Source organism: Coregonus clupeaformis, unplaced genomic scaffold, assembly GCF_020615455.1.
Source record: "Coregonus clupeaformis isolate EN_2021a unplaced genomic scaffold, ASM2061545v1 scaf0721, whole genome shotgun sequence".
Lineage (NCBI taxonomy): Eukaryota > Metazoa > Chordata > Actinopteri > Salmoniformes > Salmonidae > Coregonus > Coregonus clupeaformis.
This window is the reverse complement of record NW_025534176.1, coordinates 194421-221747: the sequence shown is the minus strand read 5'-3', so window position 1 is coordinate 221747 and position 27327 is coordinate 194421. Positions and strand designations below refer to the sequence as shown.

Genomic DNA, 27327 nt, shown 5'->3' with positions numbered 1-27327 from the left:
TCCGTTACGGACTGAGTCTAGGAAGTTGTTACCGAGTTCATTGGTCCGTTTGTGGTGGAGAAGGTGATCAATCCAGTGGCAGTTCGACTCAAACTACCGAGGACGCTCAGAGTCCATCCCACCTTTCATGTCTCCTGCCTCAAGCCGGTTTTCCTCAGTCCTCTGTTGCCTCCTCCGCCTCCTCCTCCTCCTCCTCGGATGATCGGAGGTGGTCCTGCCTACACGGTGCGACGAATCATGGATTCCAGACGGCGGGGCCGGGGTTTCCAGTATCTCGTGGACTGGGAGGGGTATGGTCCTGAAGAGAGGAGTTGGATTCCGCGGCGACAGATCCTAGATGCTGACCTCATCCGTGACTTCTACCGCCTCCATCCTGGCGCTCCGGGGAGTCCGCCCGGTGGCGTTCGGTCGGAGGGGGGTACTGTAACGATCCCGGCAGTCTGAGTCGGGTCCTGTCTGTGGACTAGTTTTTTCTGCTCGTGAGCTCCAGTTTCCCGAGGGTTCTGGAACGCTCCGGGGAGCTCTCTTGATTTCCGCACCTGCATCCCATCAGCAATCTGCACACCTGGTCCTGATCATCACCCTTCTTAGGCTCTGGCCTAACATCCATTCCCTGCCGGATCGTTAGCCATGAACAGTAGGTTTACCAGAGTATCAGTCTTAGAGCCTAGCGTTAGTTTTGTTGTTTTTGCACCTTGTTGTTTACTTACCTCCGTTTTGTTCCATCTGCAGTCACCCGTCCGGAACCTTCATCCAACCTCTGCCTGGTGGTCGGCGGCTGCCGACCCATGATGGGATCAACCACTGCACCCCCAACAACTAATCAACGCCGCCCGCTCTGTTCCCTGGATTATTCAGCATCACTCTTGAATTGTAAATAAACACTCACCTTCGTTTCAACTTACCTTGTCCTGGTCTGCTTCTGGGTTCTGGCTTTGCAACTCGTGACAAAGGCACTGCATCGCAGTGCTAACTGTGCCACTAGAGATCCTGGTTCGAATCCAGGCTCTGTCGCAGCCGGCCGCGACTGGGAGACTCATGGGCGGCGCACAATTGGCCCAGCGTCGTCCAGGGTAGGGGAGGGAATGGCCGGCAGGGATGTAGCCCAGTTGATAGAGCATGGCGTTTGCGACGCCAGGGTTGTGGGTTCGATTCCCACGAGGGGCCAGTATAGAAAAATATATATTCACTAACTGTAAGTCGCTCTGGATAAGAGCGTCTGCTAAATGACTAAAATGTAAGTCAGCTCATATTGCTTGTTGCTAGCTGTTGTGATAGCTAACTTGGTACTGAACAGTGACACTAGCTGGCTAGCATATTGACATTTGTTATTACAAGACAGCAAGTCTTTACCTAAAAATATAAGTGTTTAGGCAAATCATTAGTTAGCTAGCTAGCTATCATTTTAATTGTGCAAAAATATGATAGCTATCTAGCTAAACACTAGCTGAGCACTAGCCAGTCAGTGGTGCTGACAGGTTGAAACTGATATAGCAACAACATGTGTTTCACTCTATCCCATAAAACATGACACTGCTAAACAGGAATCAGTTAGCTAGCACAATGTTTTAGTTTATTAGTATGTTTAATTAATAAGTTAGACACTCACTGTACAACTTCGGTAGGTAGATTGCTTGGTTTGCATTTCCAATAGATTTTTCTTCTCCCACCGACTGGTCATCAATGCTTACTGGTCTTGGAACTACTTCTGGTAAACTGTTTGCCACTAATGGCAATACATATTGTTGCCACAGGTTTGCCACAGATTAAAATAGAATCTTGAGAGAATTGTTTGCCAGAAAAAAAACTGGCAAACTGTTTGCCACTAGTGGCGATAAATATGATTGTTGCCTAAGGTTTGCTGCAGATTCACCACAAGTGGCAAACATTTGCAAACTTCTGGCAAAATTTTGTGGCACAATATTTAGTGTACCACAAATTCATTTTTATAAGGGGCAGCACAAGCAAGAGCCAGTACTGAAGGATGATATAAGCTTTTCAAAGTGGGATTTAATTAAAGTCAAGGATGGGATCAATTAAGTTTTTTGATTCAGGAAGTGAATTGAAATTGAATTCACAAATGGAAAAATCATAATTGAAAATAAATGGACAATTTGCATTTCATGAAGTAAAATGTTAATTCACTTCCTGGATTGAAATGTGAGTTGACCCCAACCCAGATTCAAGTACCAAGTGAACGTTCATGAAAATTAACAAAGGGCTTGGAATGGACATTGATGGGATGGGATAGCATTGGCATGTCTCCAGTGGAGGATGTCTCCTTCTCGACAAATGACTGTAGTCGAAGTTGTTGTTGTTGGAGCTGATGAATTATAATAACATGAGTCTGGATTCATGGAGACTGGAGGCAACACATGCCCGTGCACACACAGGCCAGTGGCAAGTCCCATGACTCAGACGAGAGCGAGCGAGGAGAGCAGACATTCCTCCCTGGATGGCGACAGACTAAACACATTGTTTTGGGGGAATTAGGGAGACACAGGTGTTCTCCAGGCTGACTCCTTAATTGCTGTCTGTCTGATTTCCTCATATACAGGCTCAAAGTGGCATAACAAAGGAGAGTACGACTACCAAGCCAGCAATTGTATAGTAGCATATTGTAATTAAGCTTAAAGGGATAGATCACCCAGTGGGTTGTGAGAGACAGTGGTTAGGGAAACAAATCGAAGCAATAATGTTTATCTCTCCTGGTCTATAGACTGCTTTCAGGGTAAGTAAACACCTAAGTAATTGTATAATATGAATGAACTATCTCTTTAATGAGATGTAGACTGTAAAGCTTCAGAGATATGTGATACGTATTTTGTAGACCAATTAATCAATCGATTAATCAATCAATCCCTCAATGAATCAACAAACCAGATACTTATCCTCCCTTATTTGTATTCACAGTGCACAGATGGCTATAAATTTGACATGGAACGACAAGAATGCAAAGGTAAGAGGTGCTTCTCAGCACTTTGTCAAATGTCCTTGCACGTTTCTGACTTAATGAATAGATTAATTAGTAGATTAATTGAATAGCACTGTGGAAGAGATACTATCAGTTCTAGCAGACACCGATACAGTATGTGTATACCAATGTTAAACTTTAATTATTGAGTCCTACTGAGCAAGCATATTGATGGTGGAGGTGGTGGTTTTCCTGGCAAACCCATGCAGACTTGGTGGTGTTACACTCCGACCAGACCTGTGTTCAAATACTATTAGTTTTTTTCTAACTTGGAGTGACAGGTGGGTGGGATTTGCACTTTTGGGGCTATTCCACTGGTTTCATTGCGCCAGGCAAGCTCAATCAAGCGCAGCTTAAGTAGAAAACAAACCGTGGCTTACTATATGAACCCAGGTCTGACTGTCTGTGACCGCAGTCCTCCCCTTTTCAGACATCAACGAGTGTACCACGGTGCCCGACGCCTGCAAGGGCGGCATGAGGTGCATCAACCATTTCGGAGGCTACTTCTGCCTGCCCCAGAATGCCCAGATCATCATCAGTAACGGTGACGACGAGCCCACCGTGACCCCTCAGGTGGAGGCACAGCCTCCTCTGGTACCCGCCCCTGCTCTGCCTGTCCGACGGGTCATCCAGAGCTCCTTCCAAAGCCCGGGCACCATGCAGTGTGCCGCGGGGTTCGTGGTGGACGAGCTCAACTACTGCCGAGGTAAGAGTAAGCCCACGCAACTTGCTGGGGCATGTTTATTAGGATTAGGGCTCACTATAGTCAAATGTTTTAAAAAACATTTTGAAACTGAAAATGGGTGTTTCTTATTGGACAAATATCCTGATTCGTTATGGAAGTGTCCAGCATCATTTTAATCCTACGTACAAAGATCCCATCAGTCCCTGACTAATGTAATTTGAAGTAAATAGGAATGGATCTGCCAAACAGTTTTTGACCAGAGGTTGATTCTTATAAGCGGACTGTGGTGCAGTGCAGTGCAGTTATACAAACTCAGTACTAAGGCTACAGTACAAACTCAGCATTGCAGGGGCCCTAGTTTGAATGAGCAATCCCAGCAGGCAGATTTCCCTCTGGAATACTACCGATGCTAGCTTAGGAACAACTATTGAGGAAAAAGATAGCCATCTCAGATTGTCATTCAGTCACATTCAGGATTCATTCCAATTGGAATTCATTCAAATTGATTGCAGTCCCTTTAGAGCACTTTGTATGAAAACAGTTCAAGTGAAATTCCTTACTGGCACTGAAAATCTTACACTACACCTAGTCCTATTTTGTTAAGCCAATAACACAGTATATAAACGATGCAATTAACTAGACCGTTTGAACAGTTGATGCGCTGTCTGCAGGTTATGAAGATGCATTGTATTTGATCTGTAAAGTGGGGAACCACTTAACTTCCATTTACCCCTTTGCTCTCTTTCTTTGGATGATGCATTTGCAGCCGTCATTAAAGAATGTCCTCATTTGTCTCTGTGTATGTATGCATGCGTGTGCATGCATGTGTGTGTGTGTGTGTGTGTGTGTATGTGTGTGTACGTGCGTGTGGGTGCGTCCTCCAATCTCCTGTTGGCAAAGGCGCAAGATTTTAGTCAAGTTGCAACATGCCAAATCCTGGCGGTAGAGGCAAACAATTGCTGTTACGTAAACCATTCAATCAACATGGGGCGACAGCCAAGCTAAGCTCAGGGAAGGAAGGAGATGGTAGCCAACAACACATTCCTGAAACATATTTTTTTCTCATTTAATCATATTGTTTCTTTCATCAGAGGGACTGTCCTTAAGTTGGAGTGATGCACAAACTAAAGGCAGACAGATTTGTGGTATTATGATATGTACTGTACAGTATTATACAGTGTCAGATACAAGATCAAAATGGTGCTACATCTCCGAAAGAAATGGCATTAGTGATCTGCATTAATACTTTTCCAGTTTGTCATCACAGTCAAAACCTACACTGTTACCAAGGAAGATTATTGCAGTGTCTGTCCAATCCATTAAAGTATTTTAGTTTTCTGTAGTTTGAGCTATTTAACATGTTCCTGAACTGTGAGTCTGGTAACTAATGCTAATAAGAACATGGTACTTGGCCATTAATAAAAGTTCACAGGGCGGGATTCAAGGGCAACACTCCAGCCGTAATTCTTCAATGTTTACAGATCTGGAAAGGTGTGTGTATACACTCTGTCGTGTGGTAGTATTTCAACGTTGTATTTCTGGCAAATCCTGGTAAGAAGTACTATATTTGAAGGTGTCCTGTTCTTTGCACTCTTATTTCTGGCACAGTGTGTTAATTACACTCTATTATGCTACATAAAACTAACGTTTGATTGCAGGATTGGTTCACCTCTGTCAGCATGTCACCTTGTCACTGGTCTTAATTCATCTCTAGGAAAAAAAGGTTGTAGGGCGACAGTATCGTCACTTTTTCCCCGCATACATGCTGAGTGGAGGCCAGCTTTGATCATTAGGGCAATTCACCTCCCAATCCCGCTGCCACCAGCCAAAAGCAGGGTCAGCTGGGCTTTGTTAACTGGAAGTGTGTATGAGTGTGTGCCTGTGTGTGTGTATAGTTGAAAGGGGAACTTGTTTACACAGACTTCCAGCCTCCAGGATGACATAATTCTCACATTGTGTCCATCACTGTCGTCACCAAATGAATTACATCAGCAGGGTAGCCTGGTCCCAGATCTGTTTGTGCTGTCAATGATCATAGCATTTGGCAATACAGCACAAACATATCTGGGACCAGGCTAGGGTATGAGGGGATTGGATGCTTTGTGCCTTTGAGCTTTCTGAACAGACTTGGTGTTCTCTCCCACACGTGTAACACCTCCGACTCCCTGTATATGAATCCCCTATTTTTAGCAAGTTGTATATAGAGACCACCCAGGAGTGGGATTGCAAGGGAACGTTGTCTGTGTTCCATTCAGAAAATTGCTTTTGTTGAACCAGGAAACGGAATATCAGAATGTGTGGATAGGCATATTAGGGGTCCAGACTGCAGAGTGTGTTTTGGAGCAACTTGTCCCATGAAATTTTGCCCATGTTCTTTTTTAGATAACAAAAATAAATGGTAAAACATGTAACTAGCAGTTGGATATTTTTATAGGAGTTGGTTTGAATTAGGTGTGCCCAGGGGTGAATAATGAATAATAGTACCAAGCAAACAGAAATGCAACCAAATCAGGTTAATTCAGTTGAAGTCTGTTTTTGTTGCATGAAGGACTTCTTTATATCCAGCCTGTTATTATGTCAAATCAAATCGAATCAAGCTTTATTTATACAGCACATTTTAGACATGGAAGCAACACAATGTTCTTTACAGGAAAACAAAACAAGAAAACAATGAAAATAAAAAAGATTTACTACATAACAAACATAAGAGGATAAAAAACAAAATAATAACAATAAAAACTGAATGACTGAAAAGCACCCTAAGGAAAGCAAAGCTAAAAAGGTGTGTTTGAAGTAATTTTTTTTAATGGCCAGTTTCAGCCCCCCACAGGTTCTCTTGCAGGCTATTCCAGAGGCTGGGGGCATAGTAACTAAAGGCTGCCTCTCCATGCCTCTTGGTCCTAGGCTTTGGGATAGTTAAAAGGCCAGTGTCAGAGGACCTGAGGTACATAACTTAAAAGCATGTCTGACATGTATTGGGGTGCACAATCGTGGATTGATTTAAAAACCAATAGAATAATCTTTAAATGTATTCTAAAACTCATAGGCAACCAGTGCAGACCTTAAAACCGGGGTAGAAGCTGTTTAGAAGCCTCTTGGACCTAGACTTGGCGCTCCAGTACCGCTTGCCGGTAGCAGAGAGAACAGGCTGGAGTCTTTGACAATTTTTAGGGCCTTCCTCTGACACTGCCTGGTATAGAGGTCCTGGATGGCAGGAAGCTTGGCCCCAGTGATGTACTAGGCCATACGCACTACCCTCTGTAGTGCCTTGCGGTCGGAAGCCGAGCAGTTGCCATACCAGGCAGTGATGCAACCAGTCAGGATGCTCTCGATGGTGCAGCTGTAGAACCTTTTGATGCAGCATTCTGTATGTTTTGCAGTTGACCAATGGCTTTCTTGGGTAGACCAGACAGGAGAGCATTACAGTAGTCAATCCTGCTTGTAATAAAAGCATGGATATCTCTCTGTATCAGCCTGAGAGAGAAACGGAGGCACCTTAGCAATGTTCCTCAGGTGGTAAAAAGCTATTTTGGTCACATTCCTAATGTGTGATTCGAAACTGAGTTCAGAATCTAAAATAACACCTAGGTTTTTTACCTGGTGTTTTGTCTTTATTGCCCATGAATTAAAATGTTTGGCCAGATTCTCTCTCTGTGCTTTGGCTCCAACAATAAGTACCTCTGTCTTTTCTTGATTTAGCTGGAGGAAGTTGTGAGCCATCCAAGTATTTAAATCACTAATACAGTCTAATAATTTATCCGTGGATCTAAAATCCTCTGGTGACACGGAAATGTGAAGTTGTGTATCGTCTGCGTAGCAGTGAAAATCAATGCTGTGCTTTCTGATAACGCTGCCAAGGGGTAACATATATAAACTGAACAGTACCAGACCCAAAATTGAACCTTTTGGAATGCCACATGTGAAATGTATTTTCTCTGAGTTATGTTCACCAAGGGTGACAAAAAACTCTCAACCAGTTAAATAGGTCCTAAACCAATTTAGAACTGGACCAGAGAGGCCAACCCACCTCTCCAGTCTGTCCAGAAGGACATCATGGTCAGCAGTGTCGAATGCAGTACTTACATTTAAGAGTACAAGGACAGAGAGCTGTTTGGCATCAGTGTTGGCTCTAAGATCATTTACCACTTTAACAAAGGCTGTCTCTGTGCTGTGGTGGGCCCGAAAACCAGATTGGAATTTTTCAAAAATACAGTTGGCACTTTAAAAAATAATTTAGCTGTTTGAAAACCAATTTCTCCAGAATTTTGCTTAAGAATGGAAGGTTGGAGATTGGCCGTAAATTGCTAAGAGCTGAAGAATCTAGATTACTTTTCTTCAGAAGGGGTTTCACCATAGCAGTTTTTAGTGCAGTGTGGAAAGTGTATGTGAACAGGGAGTGATTAACAATAGCTTGCACTTCTTCAGATATGCAATTAAAAACTGTTTTGAAGAAGGTGGTGGGGATAGGATCGAGAAGGCAGGTAGAAGACTTAAGTTGTGATATCACTTTCCTGAGCATGTCTGTGTCAACCAGGGAAAATAAATCCATAGTGCCTTTGTGAGGTAGGCTAGGGCACATATCATCAAACTTCTAATCAGGTATTGCTTGACTGATACCCAGCCTAATGTTTGTCATCTGATCTCTGAAATATGCCGCAAACTCATCACATTTAGATGTGGAGGAAAGTTCATATAGGTTTGTGGGGGTAGGATCGATCAGGCCATCAATGGATGAGAAGAGCACTCTCTAATTATTCTGATTATTAGTGATGAAGTTAGAAAAATGAGCCCATTTGGCATTTCTAATTGCCTCGTTAAATATGCCAAGATGTTGATGATGATCTCTTTAATTTATTAGCCCGTCCTTGTTTTGCAGATGTGAACGAGTGTGAGGGGAGCAACCCCTGTCAGCACCAGTGCTACAACATCATGGGCTCCTTCATCTGCCAGTGTGAGGAGGGTTATGAGCTAGCCTCCAACCAAGCCTCCTGCCAAGGTACTGCACACACTGTTAGAGTGAGTGAAAGAGTGTGTGTGTGTGTGTGTGTGTGTGTGTGTGTGTGTGTGTGTGTGTGTGTGTGTGTGTGTGTGTGTGTGTGTGTGTGTGTGTGTGTGTGTGTATGTGTGTGGGGATGGAGGGCTGGTTGTGCATCCCCTCATCGAACAAAGCTAACACTGACATGCATCTTGCTATCTTAATGGGAACATGCATTTACTATCCAATGAATTTTTGCCATTATACACTGAGTATACAAAACATTAAGAACACCTGGACTGGCCAAGTGAATCCAGGTGAAAGTTATGATCCCTTATTGATGTCACTTGTTAACTCCACTTCAATCAGTGTAGATGAAGGGGAGGAGACTGGTTAAAGAAGGATTTTGAAGCCTTCAGACATGGATTGTGTATGTGTTCCATTTAGAGGGTGAATGGGCAAGACAAAAGATTTAACAGCCTTTGAACGGGGTATGGTAGTAGGTGCCAGGCGTATCGGTTTATGTCAAGAACTGCAACGCTGCTGGGTTTTTTCCGCGTGTATCAAGAATGGTCCACCACCCAAAGGACATCCAGCCAACTTGATACAACTGTAGGAAGCATTGGCGTCAACATGGGCCAGCATCCCTGCGGAATGCTTTCAACACATTGTAGAGTCATGCCACGATGAATTGAGGCTGCTCTGAGGAGGGGGTGTGTGCAACTCAATATTAGGAAGGTGTTCCTAATGTTTGGTATACTCAGTGTATATTTATCAGTACCTTAATGTATTCTGATACAATTTCACAATCCCTACCACTCACACCTAATATTTTATTTCCTGAAAAGTTTCTGTCAGCCTCCTCCCCCTTAAGGGTTGACTGTGTAATATTTATCTATTCGTAGATATCGACGAATGCGCCTTCTCGAGTTACATGTGCCAGTGGCAGTGCGTGAATCAGCCCGGAGGGTATGTCTGTGCCTGTCCTGAGGGATACCAGCTCCAAGACAACCGAATGTGCCAAGGTAAATAGGCCTGTTTCAACTAGTATAATATCTAGCCCTCTCTTACACCAGCAGCAAGTCGTACGTCATAATGCTGAATCTCAATACCTTTTACCTGAATTCCCAATGATAACTCATTGGCTTTAGGCCTAGATTTTTACTTGTATCTTGGTATAAAGTCAGTATTGACACTTGATTGATTAACTAACAGTCCACGAGATAGACAATGATAGTTTTAAATTTAGTTTGAAGCTACGCATTGTTTGTTTACAAAGACTACAAGACAGTTGTACTAAGCTCATAAGCTATTTTAAGTTATTTTCTTATTGAAATGACCTTTGACTACATTTTCTTCTCTCAGTAACTACATTTTCTCTCCATGAACAGACATAGATGAGTGTGAAACAGGAAACAACTGCCGCGAGGACGAGATGTGTTGGAACTATTTTGGCGGTTTCCGCTGCTACCCCAGGAACCCTTGCCGCGAGCCCTACGTGAAGACAGGAGAGGGGTGAGTATGGTCCAGTGAAATGCATAATGATAATCACATGATGAGTAACCTTGACTGGGACCTGAAGTCTTAGCGGGCTAACACAGACTTGTGGGGTGCAGGAGACCCAGGTTCAAATCCAGTTGGTTACATAGTATACATAGTATGGGTCCTTAAATGACCACATAGACAGAACGGAGTGGCTGCATGACCTTTGTTTGCTGACGGCACGACGATGGTAGGCCCATGGCCCATGGGAAGATGTTTTGGGGTGGGGGTGCTGTCAGCGGGAGCGGGAGCGGGAGCAGGGGGGTGAAGCATGGTGAAGTTATTAATTACACTTTGGATGGTGTATCAATACACCCAGTCACTACAAAGATACAGGCGTCCTTCCTATCTCAGTTGCCGTAGAGGAAGGAAATCGCTCAGGGATTTCACCATGAGGCCAATAGTGACTTTAAAACAGTTAGAGTTTAATGGCTGTGATAGGAGGAAACTGAGGATGGATCAACAACATTGTAGTTACTCCATAATAATAACCTAATTGACAGAGTGAAAAGAAGGAAACCTGTACAGAATAAAAATATTACAAAACATGAATACAAAGTGTTATGTTTGGGGCAAATCCAATACAACACATTACTGAGTACCACTCTCCATATTTTCAAGCATAGTGGTGGCTGCATCATGTTATGGGTATGTTTGTAATCGTTAAGGACTGGGGTGTTTCAAGATAAAAAAATTAATGGATTGGAGCTAAGCACAGGCAAAATCTTAGAGGAAAACCTGGTTCAGTCTGTTTTCCACCAGACACTGGGAGATTATTTCACCTTCCAGCAGGACAATAACCTAAACACAAGGCCAAATCTACACTGAAGTTGCTTACCAAGAAGACAGTGAATGTTCCTGAGTGGCCGAGTTACAGTTTTGACTTAAAAAGTTTATACTTGGCAAAACCTGAAAATGGTTGTTTAGCAACGATAAACAACCAATTTGACAGAGCTTCAAGAATTTTGAAAAGAATAATGGGCAAATGGTGCAGAATCCGGGTGTGGAAAGCTCTTGGAGACTTACCCAGAAAGACTCACACCTGTAATCACTGCCAAAGGTGCTTTTACAAAGCATTGACTTGGGGGTGTGAATAGTTGTGTAAATGAGATATTTCTGAATTTCATTTTCAATAAATTTTCAAACATTTCTAAAAAATGTTTTCACTTTGTCATTATGGGGTATTGGGTGTCGATTGGTGAGAAAAAAAAACAATTTAATCCATTTTGAATTCAGGCTGTAAAACAACAAAATGTGGAATAAGTCAATGTGTATGAATTATTTCTGAAGGCACTGTACGCTGCTGCTAATGTTTATTATTTATCCTGTTGCCTTGTCACATTACTCCTAGTTATATGTTCATATCTACCTTAGTTACCTCGTACCCCAGCACATCGACTCGGTACTAGTACCCCGTGTATGTAGCCAAGTTATCCTTAGTCATTGTGTGTTTATAATTACTTTTATTATTACGTGTTATTACTTTTCTATTATTTCTCTATTTTCTTTCTCTCTGCATTGTTGGGAAGTAAGCATTTCACTGTTAGTCTACACCTGTTGTTTACGAAGCATGTGACGAATAACATTTGATTTGATATTGAGGATACCTTTGCCTGTGCACTAAACAACCTTACGCAGGTGTTACTTTACGCAAAAAAAACTTTACGTAGCTGCTGCTGCTCCCTCACTCAACCTTCCAGTTAATTCTCACTTAGGCTATACCTCTGAGGGATGAAACATTTCCCCAAAATTAGGAGGACATGATCGACATGATGTATAAACTCATTTGTCTGTTGTAACTGTAAGGTTAAGATTACATCATTGCAAACATAAGCAGGAGGCAGCCAGGCAGTGTACGTAGTGTTATTTTTTCTGCTTTTCAGTCAGTATCTAGGCAACAACATTAGTGGGGGGTTACAGACAGCATGGACCACATGGATAAAAGTGTCAGCTAAAATAACCTCATAGCTAAAACCACATGTATTAAAGTACTAAAATGACCATTTACACAAAACCACATGGACCACATCAATAAAAGTGCTAGCAAAAAAAATAAAACATACTGTAGACAAAACCACAAGTGTCTGCTAAAATGACCACATAGCTAAAACCACATAGGCCACATGTATAAAAATATCTGCTAACATGACCACATCCAACTGTTCTCTCTGTCTCTGCATGTCCGTAGGCGTTGCAGCTGCCAGTCGCCCACAATGTGCCGAGGCCTGCCGCCGTCCATTGTCTACAAGTACATGAGCATCTCGTCGGAGCGTTCCGTCCCAGCCGACATCTTCCAGATCCAGGCCACGAGCGTCTACCCTAACATGCACAACACCTTCAGGGTCAAGTCTGGCAACGAGGGAGGGGAGTTCTTCCTCAGGGTGAGCCCAGAGATGTTTCAGTCACTCACCAGGCATTAATATTACCGTCATTACCGCATTTGTCACTTGCTTCTCTACCTAAGTGGTAGCATAATTGAATGATCTCTCATCTACTGTGTCATTTAAACACTTATTTGAGGTAGGGGTTGGTTTCAAATGTTTTGGCTGCCCTTTGCTATTTAGGGAATATCGTGTGAGATTGCATTTTGAGTGGACCGTCCCTTTAATTAAATAATATTTTGACTTCCACTCATTGCTATCCCTTCCCCTTAAATGGATAGCTCACACACATTTCCCACTTACATCATTATTATTGGATACCTAAAAAGTAGTTTATAGGTAGGTTTGAAGCTAATATTCTAATATTCGCACCAGAAATGATGGAAATTTTACCGGTAGTGGTGTGTTTTTTATCAAACGGACTTCTTGCGACTAAAAAGCTGTGCGTAATGACGCAGTGCAAGTAAGTAAAAGGGTGCTTTGTCGTGTAACTTTTAATTTACCAAATGAAAAACAGTTCTATGCGTTTCCATCCCACTTTTAACTTTGTTGATAGTTTTGGCACAAAAAGTCTGCGATAAACAGCAAATGTGGTGTTCTTATTCCAGCCAACAGCTCATAGATACTGTACATAATGCAGAGGATACATAATGAGATTATAGCTAAGCGTGAGATCATTTTCATTTGTCAATTGGCAGCCAAGCACCGATCATCATGTCACCAGCATACAAATTAAGACCCTCGATATTTATTGGAAAGGAGCATCAAGCTCATCACTGTGAACTTTCACCACTCTGTAAAATGTATCATTACTTATTTAATATGTAGCCTAATAAACAGTGCATGTTTTTCCAAGTTGTAGTAGAAGGACCCTACAACATAGCATCTTGTGACTGTAAGTTTACTGCGACAAATGCGCAAAAAAAGTGTTTTCACTGCAATTTGTTGCATTATCTATTTCACCGACAAAATAATTATCCACCCCAGTCTAGCGTATTTTGTTCTATCAACATTTTAGGAATGTTTATCGACAATTGCTGTTTCCATCAGGCCTGTCATGCATTGTTTTATCCAACAGGTACTTAACTCGCATAAAAATGGTTGGATGGAGACATGGTTTGTGGACCCGGAGGGTCAGCGACCCCAGATTTGGACATTAGTATTAACATCAATGAGTGTAAAATAATGCTAGTGGTAGGACCCTTGTTAGCATCCTCAGAACATGCTAACCTAAATAATCCCTTTAACCTACCAGCGCTCCAGTAACGTCAGTGCCATGCTGGTGATGACCAAGCCGCTGACCGGACCGCGGGAGCACGTGGTCGACCTGGAGATGGTCACCCACAACAATGTCCTCAACTACCGCTCCAGCTCTCTGCTCCGACTCACCATCATCGTGGGACCCTATGCCTTCTAAGTTCCAGTTACAAATTGCTCTTAGGCACAGATCTTAGATCAGTTTACCCGTCCCCATATCTCATATTATCCATTAGAAGATCACATGCAAAACTGGCCTTAGATCAGTGCCTAGGGGCACTTTCATCCTACTCAGCCCTCTTACTCCCTGCCAGAAACTCACAAGGCCTAACACTCTGTACTGCTTAGATCTAATAGAGATATCCACATACTCCCTGCAAGGGTTTCCCATTCCTGGTCCTTGTCCTGTGTTGGCTAGTTTCCATTCAAATTGATGGCTGTATAAATTGGGATTGAATGTATATTGTCTGATCTGCTGGTTGAGCACTGGACTGGGCGAAATTGTTTTGTTTTAGCTCAAAGTGTGTAGTCCTTTCTTGGAGAAGGAAGATTGGATAATTTGCAGTGAAAACCAACACACACACAGAGCACATACTGGAGGAGCAGGAGGGTGAAATAGCCAGGCCACAATATTGTCACTTTATGCATCACTGGCTAACGATAACATTCTAAGAGCATAACGTGACTTAAATTGAACACAACTCCTTCTTATTCATCCCTTGCTAAACGTACGTATTGCACTGTAGTAAGAGAATGAGTTCTCGTTACATTGAAATCTTTGTGAAATCTCTCAACCTTAGTCTAGTCGAGATGTGTTTTCCTGCAGAGAAATGACCAGTGTTTGAAATCACACTTTTATCTTTTACCATAGTTGCCAAGTGAGGTTGTTCGCAATCACATCATATCCCCTTTAAGATCACTGATTTTGTTTCAGTTTGGAGAGCTTTTCATTTATGTAGTTGAAAAGAAACGTGCAGTAATGCAATGTGATGTCAATATAAATACCAATTGTCTTTGTAAAGAGACATATGTTTCAGTTTTCTTGAAGAGAGATAATCTCTGTTGGATGGACTACGAGCTTCTGACCAAATTACGTGAGATTTTAGTTCTTGGTTAACCGAGATTAGAAGAGAGACAAAGGCACCTAAAACAGTCAAGTTTATTGGTGAAGTGTGAATTATTGGGTTACAAGAGTAATGATTTGGCGAGGACTGCGATGGAACAGTTTGCAATGTGTTGTAATCTAATGGCATCCTTAACGAATGGAAATGTATGATCACGTCAACCCCCATCGGAGAGTTGCTCAGCAACCTCTGTCCAATGGGAATAAAGCAATAACGCTTTTGGACACAAAAGTGATATTTTCAGGAAATCATTGGCAGTGTTGTTTGGTCATATATACGCAGGGGAATTGTTGCTTAACATGTCTTGATGTGTGCCAGAGTGCCTTTTGATCCTGCACAGAATTTCCAGTCAACAATCTGCAACAAACAGTTAGTCAGGTCATTTCGACACAGTGTGCCTTTCATAAGGAGTCATTGTATCACAATTTGAGAAAACTCTAGTCTTTAAGTAGATGATTTGACTCCTTGAGACTTTTTAAAATAAATGTCATGCTTGACAATCAACAGGGAAGCTCAATTGAATCAAAAGGTTCCCACTTCGAATAACATGCCATTTCAACTGTGTATGTACTGTATATAGGTAGGTACAGTGTAATTACAGTATTGCATATCTCTATGGTTTTAACAGTCAACTTGAGCAAATGTCTGTTAAAAAAAAAGTTTGAGAGGTAACAGTTGTAACAGTTGTAGACCTACCATAAATAACAATGTGTACCTACACTGTGGTTGCAATGTACCTGCCTATATAATATAGCTATATAATTACCATGTAGATACATAGTTCTGGCAACAATATTATGTGGAACCAAATGTGGCTACATTCCAATATGAAAATTATTTATTGGGGTGATAATAAAATGTAATTAAAGACTGAAAATTGCCAATATAAATGTATGTCTTATTTGATAGGAAGGAAGTCCACGTGTAGCTCTAATATATAAAACATTCATGCGATTTAACATTTTTCTATATATTTCCTCCAAGCACAAGTTTGTCACAGCTTTTGAGAATATTTACTTTTTTTTAAAATAAAAGATACATTTTACTTTGTCTTCGTCATGTACTGTTATTTATTCAAAATCAAGATCTAGTAAGCATACTTGAAGGAATTAGATTAGATTTCTTTTTTTTTATTGAAATGTTTTTGGGTACATCTTCCCAGTCTAAATCAAATTATATGGTAGCTTAAGAACTTTAAATGATTGTTACCATTATAATAACATTGTGCCATCAGTAGGAGTAGGTAACATGAATGAAATGGAGGCCACAAATGCTCAAATCTAAGGTCATCAATCCTTTACAAAAATAATTTACTAAGGTGATATGATTAATCATTTTGCTCACAATGTTATTTCCGTTCATTTAAATTGAGTAACACTAAGTGACACTTTGGATTTAGACACAAGTTGCTGGATATTGGTGGGAATTGGAACACGCTGTTGTACATGTCGATCCAGAGCATCCCAAACATGCTCAATGGGTGACATGTCTGGTGAGTGTGCAGGCCATGGAAGAACTGGGACATTTTCAGATCCCAGGGAATGTGTACAGATCCTTGCGACATTGGGCCGTGCATTATCATGCAGAAACATGAGGTGATGGCGGCGGATGAATGGCACGACAATGGGCCTCAGGATCTTGCCATTGATAAAATGCAATTGTGTTCGTTGTCCGTAGCTTATGCCTGCCCATACCATAACCCCACCATGGGGCACTCTGTTCACAACGTTGACATCAGCAAACCACTCACCCACATGACGCCATACACGCTGTCTGCCATCTGCCCTGTACAGTTGAAACAGGGATTAATCCGTGAAAAGCACACTTCTCCAGTGTGCCAGTGGCCATCGAAGGTGAGCATTTGCCCACTGAAGTCGGTTACGACGCTGAACTGCAGTCAGGTCAAGACCCTGGTGAGGATGACGAGCACGCAGATGAACTTCCCTGAGACAAATTGTTTTTAACGATTTTTTTACGTTGTAATCTTTACCCCCTTTTTCTCCCCAATTTCGTGATTACGATCTTGTCTCATCGCAGCAATTCCCCAATGGGCTCGGGAGAGGCGAAGGTCGAGTAATGCGGCCTCCGAAACATGATCCGCCAAAACTGCGCTTCTTAACACCTGCTCGCTTAACCCGGAAGCCAGCTGCACCAATGTGTCAGAGGAAACACCGTTCAATGGACGACCGAAGTCAGCCTACAGGCGCCCGGCCCGCCACAAGGATTTGCTGTAGCGCGTAAAGCCCCCCCGGCCAAACCCATAAATTATATGGACTCACTCTGTGTGAAATAATAGGGGTTGACATGATTTTTGAATGATTACCCCTTCCTTTGTCCCGCATACATACAACATCTGTAAGGTCCCTCAGTCAAGTATTGCATAGATTCAACCACAAAGACTATGGAGCTCTTCGAAAGCCTCATAAAGAAGGGCAGTGATTGGTAGATGGGTAACAATAACAAATCAGACAATTAATATATCTTTAAGCATGGTCAAGTTAATAATTATTCTGTGGTTGATGTATTAAACCACCCAGACACATCAAAGATGCAGTCGTCCTTCTGAACTGAGCTGCAGGACAGGAAGGAAACTGCTTAAGGATGTCACCATGAGGCCATTGGTGATTTTAAAACAGCTATAGAGTTCAATGCCTGTGATAGTAGAAAACTGAGGATGGTTCAACAACATTGTAGTGACTTTACAATAATTACCTAAATGACAGAGTCATTTAGCTCAGCTGGTAGAGCATGGCGCTTGCAACGCCAGGGTTGTGGGTTCAATTCCCACAGGGGGCCAGTATGAAAAATGTATGCACTCACTAACTGTAAGTCGCTCTGGATAAGAGCGTCTGCTAAAATGACTAAAATGTAAAAAATAAGAATACAAATATTCCAAAACATGCATCTTGTATGCAACAAGGCACTAAAGTACTGCTGCAAAAAAAAAACATCAAAGTAAAACACTTTTTTGGCCTAAATGCAAAGCCTTAGGTTTGGGGCAAATACAACACAACACGTCACTGAGTAACTGTCTCCTTATTTTCAAGCATGGTGGTGGCTGCATCATGGTATGGGTATGTTTGACATCGGCAAAGACTGGGGAGTTTTCAGGATGAAAAGAAATGGGATGGAGCTAAGCACAGTGTTGTGAAATCTGTGAATGTATTTTGATGTATTTAAAATGGTATAACTGCTTTAATTTTGCTGGATCCCAGGAAGGGTAGCTGCTGCCTTGGGGATCCATAATAAATACAAATACAGGCAAAATCCTAGAGGAAAACCCGCTTCAGTCTGCTTTACACCAGTCACTGGGAGAGGAATTCACCTTTCAGCAGGACAATAACCTACAACACAAAGCCAGAGCTTGTAAATCTATGGAAAGACTTGAAAATTGCTGTCTAGCCATGATCCCAAACACCTTGACAGAGCTTGAATAATTTTGAAAAGAATAATGGGCAAATATTGCACAATACATATGTGCAAAGCTCTTATGAGACTTACCCAAGAAGACTCACAGCTGTAATCGCTGCCAAAGGTGTTTCTAACATGTATTGACTGAATCCTTATCTAATCAAGGTACACTACCAGTCAAAAGTTTGGACACACCTACTCATTCAAGGGTTTTTCTTTATTTTTACTATTTTTTACATTGTAGAATAATAGTGAAGACATCAAAACTTTTAAATAACACATATGGAATCATGTAGTAACCAAAAAAGTGTTAAACAAATCAAAATATATTTTATATTTGAGATTCTTCAAATAGCCACCCTTTGCCATGATGACAGCTTTGCACACTTTTGGCATTCTCTCAACCAGCTTCGTGATGTAGTCACCTGGAATGCATTTCAGTTAACATTTCAATTAACAACCCTTGAATGAGTAGGTGTGTCGAAACTTTTGACTGGTACTGTATATTAGTGTTTTATTTTTCAATCATCTTTAAAAATAAAAAAATTATTCCACTTTGACATTAGAGTATTTTGTGTAGATCGTTGACAAAAAATGACAACAAGTATTTTTTTTGGGAAAATCATGTTCAGTTCAATTCAATTAATATAATTTAAAAGTATGCATCAAGGAGTTTGTAATAGAATATACTTGTCAAAAACGAATGTAGACAATTAATGGATGTCTCATCAGTGTGAGAAATGTGTCAGTAGTTTGTTCACTTAAAAGGAGGCCTAAACTTCCCTATGCACACTGCAATAACACAAATCCAATTGCTATAACACAACTACCAAGTTTTCTATAAATCATAATTTAAGCATTGCTAGCAACCTCACTCGTTCATCTCTCTCTCTCTCTCTCTCTCTCTCTCTCTCTCTCTCTCTCTCTCTCTCTCTCTCTCTCACTCACTCACTCACTCACTCACTCACTCACTCACTCACTCACTCACTCACTCACTCACTCACTCACTCACTCACTCACTCTCTCTCTCTCTCTCTCCCCTCAGTGTTGAGACAAAATACAAAACTCCTATTTTGGAAACAAAATTCTCAAGAGACATGATTATATTCAGATACAGTTTTAAGCTCATGATCTTATTGAGTTGATACAAAAGAGATAAGCTGGCTTTTCCAAAACAAATTGAAATCATTTTTCTGGGGTCAACAGTGGGAATAGATTAGTACTCCTTTAAAAGTGTGTTCCCAGCAAAACCATCTTGAATCCTCCCTCTGTCGTCTCTGTTTTCTGCAGATGCCAACATCAACTGACGGGGCCGACATCGAGCTGGGCTGCTCAACGCCTTGAGCTGAATACCTGCTGGCTGCAGGTGAGCAGAACTTCTCCTAACTGGACTGCCTCTCTGTTTGTCTCTCTCAAACCAAACTACCAATCTCTATTTGAGATTCTCTCATCCTCAATTCATCCATTATTGAAATTCATTGGACTATCACCAAAACCAAAATGTCCTCTAAAGTTTTGCTTTGTTATCCTGATCACACACACAACCCTCTGTGTGTAATTTGACACCTGTGCTCTTGTCCTCAGGAGCCAATGTCCATGCCACAACGGCAACAGGATATACGGCGCTGACGTTCGCCTGTGAGAACGGATGTGGCTGAGGTGCTGCTGCAGATGGGAGCTGACCTGGTGAGACCTCACCCTCTGGCCTCATCGCTAGGAAAAACAGTTAATGTCAATACACAGCCTTTTTGCATGAGTTGTTCACACGTTTGCATAAGTGTGGGTGTGCTTCCCGAATGGCACCATATTCCCTTCATAGTGCACTTATTTTTGCCAGGGCACTTAGGGCTCTGGTCAAAAGTAGTGCACTTTATAGGGCACATGTGTCAAACACAAGGCCCGCGGGCCGAATCCGCCCGTGACACATTTCTATCCGGCCCGCGCAATGATTTGGGTTGTCAATTCATTTTGGCCCGCTTCCATACCACCCGCGATGCGCTGCACTACAAGTCACAGCAAGCACTGCCAACGTGCTGCATGCCAACGTGCTGCATGCCAAACAGCAGTGCATTGCCACACACCCACACAAGAGCCAGCGCTGTATCACATCATCACTAATGGCACTGAGAAAATTTTCTACCGGAGCGGAAGTTTAAAATGTTGTAGGCTTAATGTCCATGCCAAGTTTTGCTTCTAAAGGGTCATTGCTGTAGCCTACAGAAAATGTAATCTTGCAAAAAGTTATAAGATAAAGGATTCACACATGGGTATAAATTACTACTAAAGGACAATAGGACACACAAGCGAGTATAAATGAGTCAACAGTTGAGTCATCTACTTTATGAAATTACAGCTTGATACGCTTGCATCTGTGAATTCAACGCTGCTTTCGTGTGTCCCATTTACAGCATGCAGCGGAGGGAAAGTGTACAGATACATGCCACACTCCTAGCTAGGCTCCTAAAATGTTGCAGTCTGGCTTCGGGTTTTAAAGCTTGACAAGGAATAACCAAAAAAACGGTATGTATTAATTTGTGAATGTCCATCACCCATTTCGTATGATATAATCCGAATTGTAATTTGTAACATATGTTACGGATTTGAAAACGTACAATATGTTATGAATTTTCTAAATGTATGATATGTTACGAATTCTAGCTAAGTGGCTAACATTAGCAAGCTCGCTAACGTTAGCTAGGCTAGGGGTTAGGGTTAGGGTTAAGGTTAAGTTTAAGAGTTAGGTTACAGGGTTAGGGGAAGTGATAGCTAAAAGGGTTATGGTTAGGGTTAGGTGAAGGGTTAGCTAAAAGGGTTAGTAGTGGCAAAGTAGCTAAAAAGTAGTAAGTAGTTGAAAAGTTGCTAATTAGCTAAAACACTAAAGTTGTCCGTGATGAGATTCGAACTCGCAACCTTTGGATTGCTAGACGTTAGCATTGTACGCCCACACATCTACCACGACCAACCACCCTACTTTCATATTTTGGCTTAAGTAACCATCTGTCTTATGTAACCATACGAAACGTAACATATCATACTAAATTAAGTGTTCCGGAATTACGTACAGAATAATACGAAAGCTCTGAGACCAAGTTGGTGATCCATCCATGCAATGCAATTTTTAAAAAAACATTTTATGTTTAAATGTTTCAACAACCTAGCTATGTTTTTGTTATTTGGAGTTATTAAAAGCATATTATGCACATCTAGCAGCAAAGGCTGGACATATTATGTATCTCTTCTTTTGTTTTAATATGTTAAATTGCTATATACAGCATCCTATGTACAGTTGAAGTCAGAAGTTTACATACACCTTAGCCAAATACATTTAAACTCAGCTTTTCACAATTCCTGACATTTAATCCTAGTAAAAATTCCCTGTCTTAGGTCAGTTAGGATCACCACTTTATTTTAAGAAGTGTCAGAATAATAGTAGAGAGAATGATTTATTTCAGCTTTTATTTCTTTCCTCACATTCCCAGTGGGTCAGAAGTTTACATACACTCAATTAGTATTTGGTAGCATTGCCTTTAAATTGTTTAATTTGGGTCAAACATTTCGGGTAGCCTTCCACAAGCTTCCCACAATAAGTTGGGTGAATTTTGGCCCATTCCTCCTGACAGAGCTGGTGTAACTGAGTCAGGTTTGTAGGCCTCCTTGCTCGCACACGCTTTTTCAGTTCTGCCCACAAATGTTCTATAGGATTGAGGTCAGGGCTTTGTGATGGCCACTCCAATACCTTGACTTTGTTGTCCTTAAGCCATTTTGCCACAACTTTGGAAGTATGCTTGGGGTCATTGTCCATTTGGAAGACCCATTTGCGACCAAGCTTTAACTTCCTGACTGTCTTGAGATGTTGCTTCAATATATCCACATAATTTTCCTTTCTCATGATGCCATCTATTTTGTGAAGTGCACCAGTCCCTCCTGCAGCAAAGCACCCCCACAGCATGATGCTGCCACCCCCGTGCTTCACGGTTGGGATGGTGTTCTTCGGCTTGCAAACCTTACCCTTTTTCCTCCAAACATAACGATGGTCATTATGGCCAAACAGTTCTATTTTTGTTTCATCAGACCAGAGGACATTTCTCCAAAAAGTATGGTCTTTGTCCTAATGTGCAGTTGCAAACCGTAGTCTGGCTTTTTTATGGCGGTTTTGGAGCAGTGACTTCTTCCTTGCTGAGCGGCCTTTCAGGTTATGTCGATATAGGACTCGTTTTACTGTGGATATAGATACTTTTGTACCTGTTTCCTCCAGCATCTTCACAAGGTCCTTTGCTGATGTTCTGGGATTGATTTGCACTTTTCGCACCAAAGTACGTTCATCTCTAGGATACAGAACGCGTCTCCTTCCTGAGCGGTATGACGGCTGCGTGGTCCCGTGGTGTTTATACTTGCGTACTATTGTTTGTACAGATGAACGTGGTACCTTCAGGCGTTTGGAAATTGCTCCCAAGGATGAACCAGACTTGTGGAGGTCTACCATTTTTTTCTGAGGTCTTGGCTGATTTCTTTTGATTTTCCCATGATGTCAATCTAAGAGGCACTGAGTTTGAAGGTAGGCCTTGAAATACATCCACAGGTACACCTCCAATTGACTAAAATTATGTCAATTAGCCTATCAGAAGCTTCTAAAGCCATGACATCATTTTCTGGAATTTTCCAAGCGGTTTAAAGGCACAGTCAACTTAGTGTATGTAAACTTCTGACCCACTGGAATTGTGATACAGTGAATTATAAGTGAAATAATCTGCCTGTAAACAATTGTTGGAAAAATTACTTGTGTCACGCACAAAGTAGCTGTCCTAACCGACTTGCCAAAACTATAGTTTGTTAAAAATAAGTTTGTGGAGTGTTTGAAAAACAGGTTTTAATGACTCCAACCTAAATGTATGTAAACTTCCGACTTCAACTGTACATAAGTGGACATTATAAAGGCCATATTTTGTTGGGTTTTTTCATTATGGCCGTGCGCTGATTGAGTTTGATTCCCCTGTTAAAGAGAATAGGGTGCCATTTAGGACGCAACTTGGGTGTTGTTTAGATGCATGACTGCTTGAATACGCGTGTTTCCATGGGTACGTTTTACTCCTGTTTTTCTCTTTGCTTGCAGAAACATGAATCGGAGGGGGACAGAACCCCTCTAATGAAAGTCAAGAAGGACCAATGTTTAGTGAGGTAATTTGCTGAGTCCAAATTGTAAGCATTGTGCATCCTACTTTTGTGTCATGTAGTTATAAGGAAGCCTGAGTTCCCGTCGAGTAAAGCTAAGGAGGGCTCACCTAAGGAGCTCTACACTCACAATTCCATTTAGTTCAGGAACTGAATGGGCATTCTTATGGAGAAATCAAATGTCTTATTCAACTGAATTGAGATCAAATTGATCTGTAACTCTTGACTTGCTCTGGTTACTCCCAGTGTTGAAAAGGGCAGTGCATTTCCTCAAAATCAAGGTGGTCCCTGACAGTTGGAAGATGGACATGAGCGAGATCTTAGAATCGTCCAGCAGCGACGAGGAGGACACGGAAGGAAAGGAAAGTGAAGAGGAGAAGGAGGTGCTAAGGGTGGTCACACCATCTTGGTGTCCTACCTCCTCAACTACCTCAACAACATCCTGTCGGTCCCCGCGCAAGACCTATCTCAGCTCACACACCCCTCCCATGACACCTCTCAGGTAGGGACCGCTAGTTTACTAACAGACAAACAACTACTGTACTTCTACAAACATGTTTGTTTATTTGTCTGGATGGAGTTGTATTGACACCAAGTTGATACCAAATATTGATACCAAATATACTTTTGTAATATCTCCTTACAACTTACGAGTTCCAAGCACTGGCCATGGTGTAGCCAGACAGAGTACCCTCCAACATTACAAAACCTCCACCCGTCATAACAAAAGGTCAGTCCAACAATAAATATAGGTCTAACTTTATTAATTCCCTGACGAAGAAGACAACTAGAATCAGTTGACTACACAAGGCATCAAAGCGTTATAATGATTACTGTAATATTGGATGGTACAACCTTGTAACTAACTGGTTGTGTTGTCCTGTGTGGCTGTCTCAGGTGGCTCCAAGCAGAGGCTGTGGCACCTACAGGATAACCCTGTCATTGCAGACTGTCCAGACAGACCTGCTGCCCCCCTTCCACCCGGACCAGCCCTTGGAGTGCATTGTGAAAGAGACGGAGTGCAAGCTGATCTCAGCCATAGAGGGTCTCAGCCATTGAGAAGACCCAGCTGCAGAATAAGAAGATGATTCTCAAGGAGCAGTAAACTAAAGAGTTCATGAAGGCCAAAGGCCTGAAGGATGACCCAGGGCAGCCCCTGCCCTTGCAGACTATCTTCGCACCTTGGCCACCCAGCAATTCAGACTTTAGTACGGCAGACTACCCCGACAGCTCCAGCCCTGACCTGCTGATGCTGATGGTGAGCCAGCAGCCGATGTTGGTTCAGCAGTTGACAGGCATGGGACCGGGTCTTCTCGACCAGACCCCCAACGGACTCATAGTGGCCTTCCCCGCACAGATCATCACAAACACGCTGGTTGACATCATGGCAGGTACATTGCTTTCCAAAAGTATTCACACCCTTTGAGTTTTTCCACATTTTGTTGTGTTACAAAGTGGGATTCAAATGGATTTAATTGTCATTTTTTCTCAACGATCTACACAAAATACTTTAATGTCAAAGTGGATGAAAAATTCTAAAATTTGTTAAAAAAAAATATATATATATATATATATATATATAGTGGGGGAAAAAAGTATTTAGTCAGCCACCAATTGTGCATGTTCTCCCACTTAAAAAGATGAGAGAGGCCTGTAATTTTCATCATAGGTACACGTCAACTATGACAAACAAATTGATGAAAAAAAATCCAGAAAATCACATTGTAGGATTTTTTATGAATTTATTTGCAAATTATGGTGGAAAATAAGTATTTGGTCACCTACAAACAAGCAAGATTTCTGGCTCTCACAGACCTGTAACTTCTTCTTTAAGAGGCTCCTCTGTCCTCCACTCGTTACCTGTATTAATGGCACCTGTTTGAACTTGTTATCAGTATAAAAGACACCTGTCCACAACCTCAAACAGTCACACTCCAAACTCCACTATGGCCAAGACTAAAGAGCTGTCAAAGGACACCAGAAACAAAATTGTAGACCTGCACCAGGCTGGGAAGACTGAATCTGCAATAGGTAAGCAGCTTGGTTTGAAGAAATCAACTGTGGGAGCAATTATTAGGAAATGGAAGACATACAAGACCACTGATAATCTCCCTCGATCTGGGGCTCCAAGCAAGATCTCACCCCGTGGGGTCAAAATGATCACAAGAACGGTGAGCACAAATCCCAGAACCACACGGGGGGACCTAGTGAATGACCTGCAGAGAGCTGGGACCAAAGTAACAAAGCCTACCATCAGTAACACACTACGCCGCCAGGGACTCAAATCCTGCAGTGCCAGACGTGTCCCCCTGCTTAAGCCAGTACATGTCCAGGCCCGTCTGAAGTTTGCTAGAGTGCATTTGGATGATCCAGAAGAGGATTGGGAGAATGTCATATGGTCAGATGAAACAAAAATAGAACTTTTTGGTAAAAACTGAACTTGTCGTGTTTGGAGGACAAAGAATGCTGAGTTGCATCCAAAGAACACCATACCTACTGTGAAGCATGGGGGTGGAAACATCATGCTTTGGGGCTGTTTTTCTGCAAAGGGACCAGGACGACTGATCTGTGTAAAGGAAAGAATGAATGGGGCCATGTATCGTGAGATTTTGAGTGAAAACCTCCTTCCATCAGCAAGGGCATTGAAGATGAAACGTGGCTGGGTCTTTCAGCATGACAATGATCCCAAACACACCGCCCGGGCAACGAAGGAGTGGCTTCGTAAGAAGCATTTCAAGGTCCTGGAGTGGCCTAGCCAGTCTCCAGATCTCAACCCCATAGAAAATCTTTGGAGAGAGTTGAAAGTCCGTGTTGCCCAGCGACAGCCCCAAAACATCACTGCTCTAGAGGAGATCTGCATGGAGGAATGGGCCAAAATACCAGCAACAGTGTGTGAAAACCTTGTGAAGACTTACAGAAAACGTTTGACCTGTGTCATTGCCAACAAAGGGTATATAACAAAGTATTGAGAAACTTTTGTTATTGACCAAATACTTATTTTCCACTATAATTTGCAAATAAATTCATTAAAAATCCTACAATGTGATTTTCTGGATTTTTTTTCCTCATTTTGTCTGTCATAGTTGACGTGTACCTATGATGAAAATTACAGGCCTCTCTCATCTTTTTAAGTGGGAGAACTTGCACAATTGGTGGCTGACTAAATACTTTTTTCCCCCACTGTATATATGTATGTATATATATATATATATATATATATATATATATGGAAAATAAAACACTTGATTAGATATGTATTCAACCCCCTGAGTTAATACATGTTAAAATCATATTTGGCAGCATTTACAGCTGAGTCTTTCTGGGTACGTCTCTATGAGCTTTGCACACCTGGATTGTACAATATTTGCCCATTATTCTTTTTAAAATTCTTCAAGCTCTGTCAAGTTCAGTGGCGGCTCCTGAAAAAATTCTCAGGAGGGGCAATTTTTCTGATGATTTAGGTGACCTACACACATTTAAAAAAAGATATGTCCAGCAACAACATGAAGACAGGGGCAGCATATAAGTCAATACCAGAAGCATTTATTGACTGATCTCAAAAGTGTTGGCTTACCAGGGTTGGTGGAGCCCTCAGTTTCATCTTTGCCTCGCAAAGCTAACTCAAACACTCCGCAAAACTTCACACACTGGATTAGCCGGCTGAGGATGTGGCGGTTCTTGCTAATGTCGTAGTAAATATATTTGTTATAGTGAATATGGAATATGATATGTTGAGTAAAATGTTGTGCTAAGATCTATTTAGGTCAGGAGCTGGTTATAAGTTATGTTCTTATCCAATAACAATGGAC

At 41.8% G+C, this 27327-nt stretch overlaps 1 protein-coding gene across 1 annotated transcript; it reads left to right on the top strand.

Moving 5' to 3' along the window:
- The first annotated feature begins 2879 nt into the window (after positions 1-2879).
- LOC123485530 (EGF-containing fibulin-like extracellular matrix protein 1) lies at positions 2880-15983 on the top strand. Its single transcript, XM_045216487.1, has 7 exons — positions 2880-2959; positions 3405-3680; positions 8536-8655; positions 9540-9659; positions 10026-10149; positions 12365-12557; positions 13813-15983. The coding sequence occupies exons 1-7, from the start codon at positions 2938-2940 to the stop codon at positions 13972-13974; spliced, it is 1017 nt and encodes a 338-aa protein (XP_045072422.1). The 5' UTR covers positions 2880-2937; the 3' UTR covers positions 13975-15983.
- The last annotated feature ends 11344 nt before the right edge of the window (positions 15984-27327 follow it).